Below are 17,779 nucleotides of genomic sequence, written 5' to 3'. Positions count from 1 at the left end.
CCTTGTTAAAAACATTCACATCACTGGCATTTTCCTTTAATGAGTGCACCGGCGGTCTCCATGCTGATGCCCTTTATGGCCAACCGACGCTGCTCTTTTCCAAAACAACATGGATGCCGGCACAGCTGCTGCAGCTCAGAGCTTTTAATTTTTTTTGTCTCCGTGGGAGGAGCAGAGGCCTTCAGGGGGCACCTGAGTAATTGAATCGGCGCTGATGGCGTCCTGGGAGAGATTCCCGACAGTAACACACCGTAATGCACCGGGAGGCCCCAGAGCTCCGCAGCCAAAGAGCCTCCAGGGAGGAGAATGGAAGAAAGGAAGACGGCTCGGTGCATATGCATGTGCTCAGCTAGCTTTAAGGATAACTCCTCCAGTACTCCCACACAAACGCAGAGATCTTTCCTTCGTGTTAGCATGCAGACTGTGCTGCAGCAGCAGCTCTGAGCAGGGGGAGAAATCAGAGTTTGGAACCTCCTCCTCCTCCTCCAAAGTGGAAGATGTTCGTTTGAAGATTTTTGCTTCACTGCGCAAAATCACATCCAGTATGTGTGAAAGCATGTGATGAGTTATAAACCCGGAGGGTTGTTTCTAAAGTTACAGTTTGCTCACCTCACATGCAAGTTCAAGACTTTTTACTGGAGTTTGAGCAGGAAACCTGAAGCCTGCTTTCCACCGAATCTGAGATCTGTTTGCACCAACATGGATGCTTTAAGTCTAACTTCTCACCAGGTAACTGAGCCGTTAGCCGGAAACTTATTATCATTCAAAGTGAGCATATCAGGAGTGGATCTGTGAGAATGCAGTCTGCAGATCAAGTGCATCGACATGCATTATTAAGGGTCGAGTTGAGCTTTTTTCCTGCCGTTATTGTAGCCAAAAGCCATCAGAATGAGGATGTCGTATCAGCGTCATATTGCTGCAGCCAGACATTAAAAATAGGACTTATAAGGAACTTTAACTGCACAGAAAACAATCTGTAAATCAATAATTCATCAGCTGTGGTCACATATATTACACAGATATTATTAGCATCCCTAAATGCAACTACTCTTAAATTAATCTGATATATTTAATATTTAATGAGATTTGTTTATGAAAATATGCTCGATACCAATGCAGCGTCATTGTTTAAGCCTCCCTACTTTAAGATGGCGACTCTGAGTGTGAGTGAGTAATAGCTCGTGCCGGATTAGATCAGCTCCACGAACGCAGCAGAGCACAACATCGCTACAGCTAACAAAGTGTCTGTGACTGCGACTGTTATCTAAACGTTGTGCATCTTTATCCTGTCCTGAAATAAAGGCCCACGATGATGAAGGACTTAACAGTTATTCCCCTGACACCCATTTCTATGGAAGCCCGTTTCCGCCACTTAATAAAAATAAATTTAGAAATACTATCTCATAATTATGAGATACTAAGTGGAAATTTTGAGATATTAAGTCAAAATTTTTAGATACTAAATGGAAATTATGAGATACTTAGTCGAAATTATGAGATACCACGTCGAAATTATGAGATACTATTTCATAATTATGAGATACTTAGTCGAAATTATGAGATACTATTTCATAATTATGAGATACTTAGTCGAAATTATGAGATACTAAATCGAAATTATGAGATACTAAGTCGAAATTATGAGATACTAAGTCGAAATTTTGAGATAGTATTTCTAAATTTATTTTTATTAAGTGGCGGAAACGGGCTTCCATACATTGCTGCTCGGTCTCTGTGATGCCTCGTTGGTCTGTTCCAGGACGGGTGAGAAAGATCAGAGGCGGGGAAATGAGACTCGTTGGACTTTGGAGGCAAAAGACGCCTGCAGCTGATCCAGTGGGTTGCTAGTCCGAGTCTGTTAGTGTGTTTCATTAACACAGCTGTTCTCCCAGCCTTCAGACACCGGTGACGCCTCATTTTAGAGCAAGAATAGCGCAGCCTTGCTCTGTCTGTGCTACATTTCCTCTTCTGTTGCCCCCAGGACTGTATTCGAGTGGCTCCAAAGTTTTGGCACCACGCTCATAGCCGCATTATTTACTGCTGGTGAAGAAATAACACAAACGAGGGGCTGCAGGTTATTTGGAAATGATGCATCCGATCTGCTTAGAATGAATTGAATTCTTTCCCCAACAATCGGCCAAGTGGGTAAAGAAACACTTAATCTGAGTCGGCCCTCCTATTGGTCCATACACAGCTGCAATCACACCACTCGGGGTGTGTAATTTATTTCGTTCTAAAATGCATCCTGATGTATATGTGAAGGATTCTGCATCAATGCAGTGACAGAGTTTAACAGAAAGTCTACGAGCTACGGAAAATGATCGCATACAATCATTTTTTGGTGATTTTTCTGCATCGACGGAACAGTAAACTTGCACATTTAGGTTGCTAATTTAATTCAAACTGTTGTGAAACTCGCAAAAGTCACCATCAAGAGATCAGACGCGCTTTCCATTAATGGTTTAAAGCGGGTAAACAACGGTGCCAGTGGTTGTAATTCAGCAGAAGAAGTCGTCCGAACTGGAAACAAACCTCGGAGAGCAAGAAAACAGCAACAACTTATCCTGAAGTGGAAAATAAAGAGGGTTGTTCTTACTTTCATCTCTGAGAATAAGTGGGATGTTGGATCGTATGTGGCGAGATGCCGGTCAGTCAAGTGAGTTTATGGTTTGTTGCCTCAGATGGGAAACAGCTGGTGAGTCTTTACGAGATCTGATAAGATTCACATCGTTGTTTTCTATTTCCATTAATGAGCTTCCAAGTCAAAAAGAAAAGAAGTCATGAAAAACCAACGGATACCTTTCCTGTTAAGATATTATCCATGTTGGGCAACTTTATGTGTTTAAACCTGAGTGTAGAGCTGCTCATCTGAGTTTATGTCAGGTAATAAATGAGCTTCAGGAAGAGAAGAATCCAAAGACTTGAGGTACTGTGGTGTATGACGGACGGTCGCCTTCAAACAACCGATGTGTGTTTGGTGCAGGAAGAACTCAGAAACCAGAATTATAGCCTGATGCATTAAATCTGGAGAGTCCAATGCACCGCGGAGGCTTCTCCAGTTAAGTCGGGTAAAACCTAACCCTGAAGACGCAGCGCGCCCATGTCAACGGGCACATAGCCAGAAGATAAGGACGGATTAAAGGCCTCGGTATGCTACTCTGTCGCTATCCACCAATCCGACTCCGTGGTCACACAGAGGCTATTAAACCTTTCCAAGGTCTCCGTCGGGATGTCGGATACCCAAGGCAGTTCACCTCCCGATCAGTAGGCGGCGCTACGTTAAACGACCCAATCTGGCGATGTCTATGGTGAAAGTGGTTGATTGGTTGTTCACCTTCCGGCTCCGTTAGGTTTAAAGACTTAAAGACTTTAGGGCTAACACTGTTAGGGTTAGGGAAATTGTTGAATGTCTATGGGTAATAACCAAATTACAGCTATTTTGAGTGAGACACAAAGAGCCTCGTTGCATTATCTTATCGGGCTGTATGTGGGTTAAAGGTCAGTACAGCTGGTTATTAATTATAAATTTACAGTTTTTAATCTTTATATTTATTTTGGCCGACGCACGGAAGCGTGGCCTTTCCCGGACGACTGTAAACCCGGCTCAACTGAGGAGTGCGTTCTTCTCTGAATGTTTTATGCTCGACTATGTGCATCTCTTATCGTGTCACACTGTCCCTGACCTCTGAATATCAGAGATCAACACCTAATATTATGACACGGTCACGTTTCTGCAGCGTCAGCCTCAGTCAGCATTTTTCAAACTTAATTAGAGCGATTGATCTCTCTGGATTATTCAAAGTAATCGACTGTCATGCAACGTTACCCTGAAACAGAGATGGGACCAAGTCTCAAGTAAGTCCCGAGTGATTTTTTCTTGGTCAAGTCAAAGTCAAGTCACCTTATTATTGCAATTTTACCTGCAGAATCTGATCTTAATAAAGTGAAAACACAAAGATATAAGTAACTGTCAGTAAACATCATTGGCCAATGTGTCCAACCTGTCCACCCCGTATCATATCAAGCTAACGTGAGCTAACTACCGACTACGCTAACAGGATAATATTAGCTAATTTAACGAGCACTTACTGGTCAGAATGGATCTACAAGTGACGAACAAAGTTGGAAGTTGTCGTCTGGCTGTCTGAGATGTTGATGCCGCATGTCTTGCACTGTGCTGTTCGTCTTTTGCCGTCAAAATGGTGATTATGAAAGCCGAAGACAACGACTCTCGGTCCCGCGGACATGTTGATGCATATCTGATGTGAGTTTATTCTCTCCAATAAACACTAAGGTATGCAGAGAGGGCATGGCTGATTGACAGGGTAGGGATCCAATCATGACGCCATTCTCAGCCTGCGCTCCTACCAGGTAATCCATATTATTTTTTTTATTAATTTATTAATTTTATATTCAAACTGAAAACATGAACTGAATAACACTCAAGTCATTCAAGTCATCGTGTCTCAAGTCAAGTCAAGTGCCGAGTCTTTAACTTCCAAGTCCGAGTCGAGTCTCAAGTCAAAACAGCGACTCGAGTCCCCATCTCTCCCCTGCCCACAGGTTTCTGTCTGAACGCTGGGTCAGACAGTTGGGGGAAGCCTCTCATGACCAACGGCTTGCTCTTTGCAGAGCATCACAAATCAGAAAACCCCTCTTTATGCTCCATTTATTCCTCTTCAGATTTGCTCTTAGTGCAGCAGTTTTTCTGTGGCAGAGCACTCGAGTTGCTTCTCTTTCAGCGGCAGACAGAAAGCTGTCTGGGGTTTTATCTGCAGTGACACAATCCTGCCTCGAGTGGAAGAGAAAAAGCTTTTCCTCTTTTAAAAAGACAACAACAAAACAAACAGCCGGTGGGGTAGAAGTGAAACGCAGTTATTTGATCACCATCACTTTGATTCGCTGTGTGCTTCATGCTAATGAGGCTGTGTGTGAGTTGTAAAAAGGTCATTTGAATAATGCTTTCATGTGTTTAGATGGCACAGATTGCTTTTTCCTGACCCTTTCACACTATAAGGTAGCCAGAACAGAACAGAAATGTCCATTTTTTTGTCCTTAAAGGGATAGTTCGCCTCTTTTGACATGAAGCTGAATGACATCCCATATCAGCAACATCATTTCTGAACATCTTCTTACCCCCTGCTGCGTCCTGTGAGCAGAGTTCCAGCCTCGTTTTGGTGTTGATGAAGGTAGTCCGGCAAGTTGGCTGGGGTTTAAAAAATAAAGCGTCTTGCTTCTCAAAACAATATGCGTTCAAAAGAGTAATGCATTTGCATCACAAAATCGTTCTCCAGGAAAAAGTCAGACCTCACAATCTCTTGGCCCTATTTTCTCTCCCTTCGTATCACTGCCTGCTGTGCAGACCGAGCAGCAAACACCGTAACAGGCGCGGCTGTGATACGAAGGGAGAGAAAATAGGGCCAAGAGATTGTGAGGTCTGACTTTTTCCTGGAGAACGATTTTGTGATGCAAATGTATTACTCTGTTGAACGCATATTGTTTTGAGAAGCAAAACGCTTTATTTTTTAAACCCCAGCCAACTAGCCGGACTACCTTCATCAACACCAAAACGAGGCTGGAACTCTGCTCACAGGACGCAGCAGGGGGTAAGAAGATGTTCATAAATGATGTTGCTGATATGGGATGTCATACAGCTTCATGTCAAAAGAGGCGAACTGTCCCTTTAATGATCTTTAAATGGAGACGGAGATAAACCGCGAAGGTTAGCAGATGCTTCGGACTTGTTCCGACTTGTCTGTGACTATAATTACTCTTCACACATCTCTCCCCACGAGAGTGCCGGAGATAAACACTTTGTTATTCTTGCTATCCCTCAGAGAGGAGCGTTTTAGTTCAAAACAGTTGAATTTAACACGAACTGCCTGCGTATGAAGCACTGAAAGGTTTTCTCAGATCACCTGTACGAACACTTGTTCGGTGTGAAGCTCCGGCAGGTCGGAGGGAGGCAGGCTGGTGAAGTCCCTCATGTTGCAGAGTGTTGCATCAGCTCCACTCGGATGGTTTAACGGGCCGAGCTGCTCGTCACTGTTCAGCCTCCCGGCTGACGAAAGCTTTCAGTCTTTAAAGCAGTCGTATTTCAAAAGAACTCAGCCATGAATTTCATGGCTCATTTGGGTATTTTGTTCAAATGTTACAGATCTCTGGGACAACCTGCCTGTAAATTTCAGATATCAGTCGTATATGCAGGCATATTTCAGTGGTTTGTTGGTGAGATTGGCTATAGTGTTGAGTTCTGTTACCTTTATTTCACTTATACTCTTAGCCTCTTCAGATCTAAGCTAAAAACCTACTTATTTAGGATGGCTTTTAATACCCAGTACTATGATGACACTTTTATCTTATTCGATTTTGTTATATTTTATCGTTTTCACTGTTCTTTTATTGTTTATATTTGTCCTTACTTATTCTTCTCTTTATTTATTACCTGCTGTAAAGCACTTTGGTACACCGTAAGGATTGCCTGTAAAGGGCTGTATAAATAAAGTACATTTACATTTATACTGACTTATTTTTAACATTTTAATCTCAAAAACTGTAGAGAGCTGTAGAATCCTGTTTTGAAAAGGCAGCCTAACTACAGGCAGTAATATAGAGCCTTTGGTTCATGATATAAGACCAACTCCATCTGATTTCAGTGGGTGAAACATCTGGACTGCAGGCAGCTTCTACTGCGAAGCCGTGCAGCTGGAATAGATGCAGGTTTACAGTTCTACGGGCACTAATGGTTCAATTTGAAATAGTTTAAGAAAGGGAGGAAGTGATGATGTAGAACCAACCAACGGTTCCATCTATTCTGCGGAAATTTTGATTAAAACAAAACCAAATTAATATTAATTAGATGTTTTGCTGCAGTTTCAGATAAAATGTTTGCATATTCCAGTTTTGTGCTCACAGTCCCCTCTGCTGCCTTGGTTAGAAATGAATCTATCACTCAGTGGGTCTACATGGTGAGATTAATGTGATTATAGCTATAGTTGGGTTATGCTCCTTATTTGCGCACAAGGGTAATTCTCCTTGGATATATGGCAGTGAGTGAATGGGATCAGAGGCACAAAGCGTGTCATACCCCGGTATGATAGGTGGCGCTGTACCCATTCCAGCTGTTGCTAATAGAGCCTGTTACGACCCTCTTAATGGAGGTTAGTCATGGCACCACACTCTGGAAAGAACATCAGCTATAACATTCTCAGTTCCTTTCTTATGCTTGATGTCCAAATTATAATCCTGGGCAAGTAAAGCCCAGCGCAAAGGTCGCTGGTTGTGGTTATACATGCGGTTTAGGAACTCAAGACGGTTATGATCAGTGTAGATTGTAACAGGATTTGTAGTGGAACCGAGGTAAACTTCAAAATGTTGCAAATCTTTTCGATTGTGGAGTAGTGTAGCTGAGGGTGTTTAAACTTAGCTGAGAAGTAGGAAACTGGGTGACTAACACCATCTGCTTCATCCTGTAGCAGCAAGGTAGACCTGAAACACAGGAAAGGGAAAGAAAAGGTGTCTCATGAAGAGAGCCGCCCCCCCCCCCCCCCCCCGGAGGTCAGGGACCGTAACAGAGCCACTTCCTGTTTCAGTAAAATTTGCCTTTTTGTGTAAGATGTTTCAACCCTTGATGTCAAATAACTTGTTCGTTTCATTGACTTATTTGTTTAAATATGTTTTTTTTTTAAGGAAAAGTTTTAGACCAGTGCTGCTACTCAGAGTTTTCCAACACCATCTTGATACTGTAGATCAGGGATGTCCACATCTGGTCCCAGAGGGCCGCCGTCCTGCAGATTTTTACACGTTTTCCCTGATTCAGATCAATGCATCATTACTTGTGCAGAACTTTATCTTTTGAAGAGATGCATTTCATCTGGATCAGGTGTGTTGAAGCAGGGAAACGTCTAAGACCTGCAGGACGGCGGCCCTCTGGGACCAGATGTGGACAAACAGCTGGACTCTCTCTGTTGTTTTTAGCACAAAGACTCGCTCTGTAGAACAGCCTCGTGTCTGAGGAAACAGCAGCGCTGACCAGCGGGTGGTGCGATGTGTTCCTGTTCACTCATTTGTGGATGATCAGTGACCTGGATATTCCTTTGGCCCCGCGCTTTCGTCTGATCTGGTTTCAGATGTTCTCGTCGCAGACATCACGCTCACCTCTGGCATCAATTCTTAATCGCATCTCGACACTCTTTCGCGGCCTTCTAAGTTTCCAAACTACATTTTCTAAGAAAGGCTGTGGGTGGGAACAGGCGGTTTGATTCTTTCACGCACTTCCGACTTGATTGTTTAAAAAATATATATGTAGTTTATTTCCAACAAAAAATATGAACAAAACAATAAATCTTCACTAAAAATCTCTTATTAACTTAACTTAAAGACATGGTAGGTAATCCTGTTCAGAAACACATTTTGTAATACTGGGTGAAATGGTCCGTCTATCCTGAGAGAAATCTATACAAGATGTATTTAGAAAAAGGGACGAAAATAATCAGACCTCTGTGGCAGCTGCAGGACTGAGAAAAAGCTGACCGCCTACAAAAAACCAATCAGATGCCTCTGCTTTCTGCCTACGCCCCCCTCTGCCGGCTCCCTGCTCCATGTGCGCATGCGGTTCCACCGGCTTTGGATGAAGCACTGACGGAATGGGGAGGGGGGGGTGGAGCTTAGAGGAGTGGACACTTTCGAATCTTGCTAGCTCTCTTGCTAGCTCTCTAGGATTACCTACCATAGCTTTAAAGGTGGGGTAGGGGATCTTTTTCTGGAACATTTTTTTACATATTGCTTGAAATACTCTTCACACCCCCATTGCAACCAATTAATTAAAAGTTTTGACACAGAAATGAAAAGTTTTAGTGGCCTCTAGAACGTACAATCCAGGAAAAACAGTATCCAATCATACTGAACGGACCGTTCACAATGATTGGATACTGATGCGTCTATCAAACTGCAATCTGCTCCTCCCTCCCCCTCCTCCCCCCTGTGCGCGTACCCTGCTCCGTGAACGAATTACGCGTCCAGAAGCTTGGCAGGAAGCTAAACTAGAGCCAGCTTGGCTAGCACCTAGCATTATTAAACGTATAGTTAGCATATACTAAATACTAAATACGGCAACGATCGATGCTTGCTGTCAGAACAGCGCTCGTGCACCTTCGTGCTCGTGAACAAGCATTGCGCGTTCATGTACTCTAGAGGCGTGGCTTCGGGGGGAAGTCTGAATAAAGGGGTTGGGACTTTTGACCTGTGTATTTTCAGAATGCAGCTTCGCTGGACTCAAAACCCAGGATCTCCTACCCTACCTTTAAGATGAAAAACGAAAGTTAACTTAATCTGATTTTACAAGCTAAAAAAGTGCAGGACAGTCGGGCTGTTTTAGTTTCTATTCCTTGCTCAAATGCCTTAAGAAAGGATCTCAAATGCAAAGGGTCACCACTAAAAACAGGTTAAAAACACATTTCTACAGATGGGAGGAGTGAAAGTCTCTGCTGTTTTACCAGCATCTCAGTGATTTCATTCTGCCTTTTCATGATCTCTGTTAAAGCACTGCTTCTGGTTTCACTTTTAATGATACATTAACAGGTGTCTCTTGGGGCATTGGTACGGGTGAAGGAGCTGACAATGGTTCCTGTTTTCCTAGAGCCATTTGAGCTGTAGCAACAGGTATAAACTCAGTAGATGTTGCAGAATCTGATGAATCTTCAGCGCTGGAATCATGACTTTTCTGATCCTGCTGAGAGGTGTAAATTTGCATTTTTTGCATCCGCCTTTACCAACTTAGTTCTTAAAGCCAATGCTTCTTCTTCTTCTTTTTCTTTTAATTGAACTTCTTCCAGTTCGAGCACAAATTTTTTACATTTAAGTCAAAAAAATCATTTTAACAAAACCTCCCGTCTTCCCACCGGACATTTGACAAACAAAAAGCTCTTCCAACACGCCCAACGGTGTGTTCTTAATCTCTCTAATTAATGGGAGGGTCTAAAAGTTACCAAAATGATCCAAACAATTTCAAATATAAAAATTGATTACAGATTTTGATAACAAACTAACTAAAGTATATTCCAACTGCCCAAAGAAAACTAAATTGATAGAACTTATGATTTGCAAACATAAATGGCCACAGCAACACTCTTTCGATGAGGGCAACAGCAACAAGTTCTCTGTGCTTTCCATCTTTGAGGTTTTTCCTTTCAGCCCGAACAGTCCGACTCCTTCAGAGTCGGATGCAGAGCTTCCTTTGGGAGAACGCGTCTCCTGCAGAAGTTTTTAGCATCCGCCATGATCTGAATTTATTGATTCACACACATAAAACCCAACATGCAGCTGCGCAGTCTGAGGCAGCGGAAACAACAGCTTCTGCTAGTCGCCCCCATTATTGGCCCCAAACCGCTCAGATTCTGCTCATGCTCCGTGAAGAGAAACACATTGTGAGGCATTAAATAATTTGTGTTTCACTGGGGGCGCTTTGAGAGATGAGTCATCATAAAAGATGACAGATTGCAGGACTTCCCTGCAGTGATTTAACAGAATTTGATGTTTTTTGTTAAATGTCTTTGATAGTTCCAGTGGACTCCTGTGCAGTTATTCATCAGATTAGGTCACCGTTTGCTCTGGATTTGTTTAACACATGATATATAACTGCAGAGGGATTCAACAAAAGCTGCATTTGGACTGATCTCCTGGTAGTTCTGGGCCGTAAAAGTTCAGACTTCTTTGGTTTGAGCTGTGCCTGAAACATTTTAGGATAAACTAAGCTGTTAATCTACAAACGCCTGCAGAAGTGGACTCTTTGGCTGTGTTCGAAACAGCATACTACGCCTACTACTCCTACTAACTTTTTGAGTGAGTATGCGAGTTTGAGTAAGCAGAAGTTCCCGGATGCATACTAGATTCTCCGAAATTTTGGGTATGCATCATGAGGTTACTACTCATACTCAAACTACCCAAGATGCAACGTAACTTGACGTTGCCGATCGTCATTTCCTGTCAAAACGGCAGTTTCAAGCTAGCTACAACGAGGGTAGGTTCACTTCCTGTTTTCAAAACAAAAGCACCAATTGTATGCTAATGGCTTTCCCTATGATAAAAGGCAACGGGTATTTTATTTTATGAAAATAACCGGAAGTGCGTTAGCTCACTGCGGCTAGCTTTAGTAGCGCCGAATTCGTGGGAACAAAATTGTAAATAGCCGGTATTTTGTCAGGTTTTCAACACGTTGGGGATCTAAACGACTACTTTCTCACCTGAAAATGTTTCAAATGTTGCTAAAGTTTACAGAGTTTAGAGCTTAAAGTGATACTCCGGAGTAGATTCACCCTGGGGTCATTTGAACCGTGATATCCAGCCAAGTAGCCCACCCGCAGTTTTTTCGATATTGGCTGAACATCAGCTGAGTTACTGAGTTATCCCGAATAGCTTCGTAAAAGGTTAATGGATCCTGGTCCGTATCTCCAAAATGACCACACTAATATCACATGCCATGACACCAAACTTCTACAGTAGTACAAATATGGTCTGTACTCACCAAACGATGCATTTGGAAGTTTGAAAATAGTCCAGGAGTTTATTGTCATCAACACAAGCCTGATAGCTTCTCTGCTGCTAAAGCTGCGTCGACGTCACTTCCTTGCTCTGGGAGCTTCAAAGTAAGATGAGGGTTGATCTACTACTGTAGACAACAAAGTATATGCTATATTCTACATGTTTTTTTATGAATTTTTATGTTGTAGAGTTGTGAAATTATTATATCAATGGAGAAATTGAGTCATTTTGGAGATACGGACCGGGATCCATCAACCCTTGTACGAAGCTATTCGGGATAACTCAGTAACTCAGCTGATGTTCAGCCAATATCGAAAAAACTGCGGGTGGGCTACTTGGCTGGATATTACGGTTCAAATGACCCCAGGTTGAATCTACTCCGGAGTATCACTTTAAGAGAAATCAGCTTCAGGCCGGCTGATTTCGGCTCGGGCAGGAGCGAAATGCATTGTGGATAAATGCTCTGCATACTGTCTGATCGATGAGTATGCAGTATGTAGTATGCGGTTTCGAACACAGCCTATCTCTGTTTATAATGTTAGAATGGACTATGTGCCTCCTATATTACTGCAGATTGAGCACCGTGATGACTCAGATCCCCCCGTCTGAACTTCAGTCAGCACACAGTTCTTTCATCCCGTCACGAAGCCTCGAGATGTTTTTATTCATGAAATGACTCTTAGTTTTATAATAAATGGGTGACACAGTGTTCAGTCATGATGTCTCCTAAACCGATGAAGTTCTGCTTTACATGAAGCGCAGTCATCATTGAGAAATCAGTATTCAGTTAAATTTGTTCAAAATAAACCTTTTTACACTTTAAATTTGGTGGTTTGAAAGTTCTTCAGGGTTCTGTGAGGACTTTAGATGTCTCTGCAGACGTCCTGGACGGTAATTTGTCCTTATTCAGGCACAAAAATGTTCACACGGACCCATTAAGGAGTCCAGCTGCTCGTTGGTTTTTTTTCATATTTTCATCTTTCGTGATAAATTTATCTAAAATTTCAAAAACACAAGCTGTAAATGTGAATCCAGGCTTTCATTTATCCCTTCGTTCGTGGGTGATTCTTTAAATTTAGTTAATTAACAACTAAAAATCACATAACGATGCAGAATGATCTAAGTGTCAGTTCCTCAGCAAGTTATTCTTTTATGAGGAATGAAAAAGTGTCTCCATTTACAGATTTTTGTGAATTTTCAAAAACACTTACACCCATCCCATTCATTTTCTGTACCCGCTTAATCTAACTGTCGGGTCGCGGGGGGGCAAGAGCCTATCCCAGCCGTCACTGGGCGAGAGGCGGGGTACAACCTGGGCAGGTGGCCAGTCCATCACACAACCATGCACACTCAAGACCTCGGTATGCTTCTCCGTCGCTATCCGTCTCCGTGGTCACGCAGAGGCTGTTAAACCTTTTGAAGTTCTCTGTCGGGATGTCGGATACGCAACGCAGTTCACCTCCCGATCAGTAGGCGGCGCTACGTTAGACGACCCAATCTAACGTCGTCTATGGTGAAAGTGGTTGATTGGTTGTTCACCTTCCGGCTCCGTTCCACTCCTCACAGCGAACGATGGCGACCGAGAGAGAAAGACTGTTGTTGGAGTTGGAGCTTGTTGATGTTGAAATGCAAATAATTTTGACCAAATGTTGACCGGCACACAGTAAACTCTTTCAGAAATGGCGGCGTTGTTGTTCTGAGAGGAAGGAGCTAAACCGGGAAAGTGATTCTGGAAATGATGTTGTTAGCCGACCAATCACAACCCTTGCGGTCTCCGTCGCCTCGACGGATAGATAGGAATGTTGGCCGATGCACGCAAGCGACGGAGAGCCGCAGACGACCATAAATCAGTCTTCACACTCACCTTCAGAGAGGCGATGGTGCTAACCACCTCACAAACACACCCAAATCTACCAGAAAACACCCTCAGCTGCTGTGCAAAAGCATCGCAGAGAATTAAAGAATAAAACAGAAAGGAACATTTATTATTCACACTTTTTTTTAAATCTATTTGTACATTTCCTGATTCATTTTTGTGGCCCACTTCATTCTTTGATGATGAGACTAATGTTCCACCTGCTGATTTTTGAACTGTTTTCAGTAGATTTCAGAGGTTTGAGCTCGTGTTTACACAGTAAATATCAGTTATTCTTACACAGCTGGACGGGGAGCTCCACCAAGAGTCGACAACTTGAATGAAAACTTGTACTATCTTGCTTTTTTTTTTTGTGAAAACTTGTGGAAAATGTGGATGAAAACAAGCTAATCGACTCGATGTGATGTTTGGGAATGACACGGTCTCCTGCTTCTTCACGTGTCTTCCAGGTGGCGGCTCAGGCTGTGCTGTTCATGTGCATGAACACGGCTGGGATATTCATCAGCTACCTGTCGGACCGGGCGCAGCGGCAGGCCTTCTTGGAGACGCGGCGCTGCATCGAAGCCCGACTCAGACTGGAGACGGAGAATCAGAGACAGGTGAGCTGCTCACACGGGCACGCTGGCGCCCGCTGCTTCGGTTCAGAAGTCTGCCGTCCATCAACTCTTTTATTATCGTCTAATCGAAGTCAAGGTCACGTGTGAGGCTGCGGGCTGTGCCTACTGCCACTGGGCGTAAGGTGGGGTACCGTCGGGGGGCCGCCGGTCCATCACAGGGCTAAACGGAGGCAAACAACCACTCACTCCTGGGGTTCATTTAGAAATGTGGGGAAGTCTGGTGCCTATACTGCAAGATATGAGAGTAGCCAAGGTTGAAACCAGCTAGCATAGCCTGTTTTACTGTTGATTATGTGCACTTATCTCAGATCATTTCATGCATGCATGACAATAATGAGCAAAATGACAAAAAAAAAACAAACAAACAAAACTGCGTTCAAGTATTTAAAACATTACAACAATACATGCCCAGTAATATTGTTGTAATGTTTTAAATACTTGAACGCAGTTTTTCTAGAGAAGATAATTGTTTTGTATATGGGATTATTCTCCATCGACTCTTCTGGGCTTTCACATGCGCGAGCCTACAACCAGCCGGTGAGTGACATGCTGTTTATAAAGTTGTTTTGTAACGTCCCCATGCCAGTAATGTGAGAACCATGCATATGGTTTTGATGGTAAGGCTTGTGACTTTATTGTCGGATGGTTTATAAAGTGGTGTGACGTTTCTGCAGTGTGCAAGTTGTTGTTTTACGTGGAAGGGTTAGCGCTTGCCCCTTAGCCACCACGTATTAGCCTCGCATGACATGCTGTGCGGACAGAGCAATCTCCACACAGGGAGCGCAGATACGCACCTCTCTGTGTCCTACTATCAGTATTTGACAACCTCTAGCAATGGAAACACGCTTCAAATGCCCCGGAGTTCCCCTTTAATCGATTTAGTTGTATTTGATTGTTTCACTGTTCTTTTACTGTTTTTACTTATTTTTCTCTTTATTTATCACCTGCTGTAAAGCACTTTGGTACTCTGTAAGGATTGTCTGTAAAGGGCTGTATAAATAAAGTACATTTACATTTACTGACTAGACCGCAGTGTTCACTATTCTCTGTTTTTTTATGATTGACGGTGCTGAATATCAGATAAAAAGCTGGAGATAGAAGGCTGTTGGCCCTCGGGCTCCGGTCGCCCAATCTCCTCAGGCATCAGTGCGCCGCCTCCTGGGCCTCTCGCCTTCTTTCCACCCGCCTCAGCACCTTTCAGGCAGTTGGCTCCTGGTCCCAGCAGAACTTCAAACGTCAACCTTTACGCAGGACCGGGAGCCCCGGGGGTGGGGCTAATGTCTGACCAGCTTTAGTCCCTGTTTGCTTGCTCAGAGGCTGTTTGCATTGAGCTCGGGTTCAGGCTGTTAAGTGTGTTTGGTCTGTGACGACTTTGTCTGCTAAAGCTGTTCATCTCTGTACATCCAGTCGGTTTATTGACTGGAACTGAAGCTCAGCTGCAGACTGCAGGTGATTTTAGGCTTTGGGAGCTGAAGAAACATTTGGACAGTGACCACTTCCTGCCGTTCAGAGCTGCAGCTCAGTGTGACCAAGAGAAAAACTAAAGTATTGACAGACTGCAGCTAATAGGGCTGAATGTTTACAGCCACGGCGTCCTCGGGGAGCAGAACAACATGCACGCTGCATTGATCCGATGCCGCCGCGCACGCACCTGCGTACGCATGCACGTGACAGATAGTAAGCTGTGTGTTTACACAGCGATGCTCTGAAGAGGCACAGAAAGCTTTTAGGGCGCTCATATTTCCTGGAAGGGCTCTGAGACGGTCGTAATGGAGGGAGATGAGGCCTCGCCCCGAGCACAGCGCCCTAATGTCCACGAATCGCTCCGGTACTTCTGTCAACAGGCTCCGACATCACAGCCGCTCTGCTGTTGGGTTGAAGCTGTGGCTGCAGGATGTGGATAGAAGCATCATTCCTCTCCTTTACAGTTGTTTACACCGTCTTATAAATGTAAACCTCCCCCGAACACAATCATTTAATCAATAAGTTCGGCTCCTGATTTACAACGAATCCAAAGAAAAGAAGTCGTGCGATGCGGCGTCGCTTGGCTCCACGGATGAAATGTGCCGTGAACCCCGGCTGTTTATCATAATAGATTTTAGCTGATATAAGCACGGCTGTAACTCTGTTGTCTTACACAGAGATCCTTGGAAATCGGCGGTGACATCAAGTGGATTATCTGTGCGAGAGAGTGAATTAAACCGACAGCGATACCAATGATGTGGTCCCAAGTAAATTTGGACGAGGCGTTGGGTTTGATTAGCGTAGCGCTGAGCGGTATATCTGCTCATAAACATTTAGGATCAACTCCAGCATGCAAAATTCAATGCAAATGAGATGTTAACTCGCATCCTGAAGGCTGACAGACGATGACTTTCATTGCCCTTGATGAGATAAAAACTCTTCTTGGAGTCATTTCTACGAAGGAGAAACCGTTTCCATGTTACCCACGACACGCATACGCTTAGCTTCAGTGTGTTTAATAGCCTTTTTAAAATGAAATCATCATAAAACACATGCATAATGCCTGCTTAATGGTGAGTTTGACAGCAGAAACAAAGAATGAGAGGTGCCGTAGTCTCATTTTTACTGAACAATTAGAGCTGATGGGCTTTTTAAGCGTGAAGCTTACAGATTCAGAAGCTGAAGCAAGGAAAAAGGGCACTAAAGGTGTTTCAGGATGACAAAATGTTGTGTTTTTAGAAGAATAAAGCACTTAAACGCATTCTAAATTTAAATTAGATTACCTGGAAATGAGCCAAACATAAAACTGAGATTCTAATCACAGGTGGCAATAAAAGCAGAACAAAAGAAGAGTGTTTTATATGGAAACCTTTCACACAATCTGAATGCAGTCGTCAGTGAGCTGCTGGAGGGCTTCAGCTCCGAGTTTAAACTGAGCTGCGCTAATGACTTTCAAAGCTAATCCGACGCCGAGTCTGCTGGCTCTCAGCTGTCCGAACCAGGGACCGTGTCCAGTGGAGCAAACGCACTGCAGCCTCATTATGGGAACATCCTGCAAGAAACGACCAGCTGAGGACAACACTCAATGCCGGGCTTCAATCCACTGAAGTGATGCGCAATGTTGCTGCAACATGAATTCACATCAGTGTCATGATGTCCTCCAACTCTTATTTCACTGTCACGAGCTGCGTTGTTGCTGTAAGTCTGCTCAGAAATATATATCAGCCTAACATGACTCCATTAGAGAGGAATGACATCTAAAAGTGAAATATCCACGAGTTGTTGGAGGAGTTCCAGCAGCAGAATAATCTACCACATGTGAAATTCTGTTTGTTGGTGGCTGCTTCCAGCAGGATAATGCATCATGTCACAGAGCTCATATCATCTCAAACTGGTTTCTTGAACATGAACAGTGAGTTCCCTGCACTCCAACGGCCTCCACAGTCACCAGATCTCCAACAGAGCAGCTTTGGGATGTGGTGGAACGGGAGGTTTTCATCATAGATGTGCAGCCGACACATCTGCAGCAGTTACCAGCTATCGTGATGCTATCATGATGCTATCATGTCAATATGGAACAAAACCTCTGAGGAATGTTTCCAGCTCCTTGTTGAAAGTTTGCCACGAAGAATTAAGGCGGTTCTGAAGGCAGAAGGGGGTCCGACCTTTCACCAGGATATTCCAAACCCTTCCTGTAATGAACATAAATAACCGGCCTGTGTCAGAGTCAGGGATGCATTTTAAATGGAGCTCTTGGCCTGATTATTAGAAAGATTCTTGGGTT

At 43.6% G+C, this 17,779-nt stretch overlaps 1 protein-coding gene across 1 annotated transcript in view; it reads left to right on the top strand.

The window, feature by feature from the left end:
* Positions 1-17,779, top strand: part of adcy8 (adenylate cyclase 8 (brain)) — a 141,766-nt gene that overhangs the window by 33,688 nt on the left and 90,299 nt on the right. The window contains exon 2 of the mRNA XM_075482691.1: positions 13,864-14,013. Within this exon, the coding sequence (XP_075338806.1) occupies positions 13,864-14,013 (150 nt within the window). The remainder of the gene's footprint in view (positions 1-13,863; positions 14,014-17,779) is intronic.

The sequence above is a fragment of the Odontesthes bonariensis genome, chromosome 14, assembly GCF_027942865.1.
Source record: "Odontesthes bonariensis isolate fOdoBon6 chromosome 14, fOdoBon6.hap1, whole genome shotgun sequence".
Taxonomy (NCBI): domain Eukaryota; kingdom Metazoa; phylum Chordata; class Actinopteri; order Atheriniformes; family Atherinopsidae; genus Odontesthes; species Odontesthes bonariensis.
Note: the sequence above shows the minus strand (reverse complement) of the source record. Positions and strands in the feature narration are given on the sequence as shown.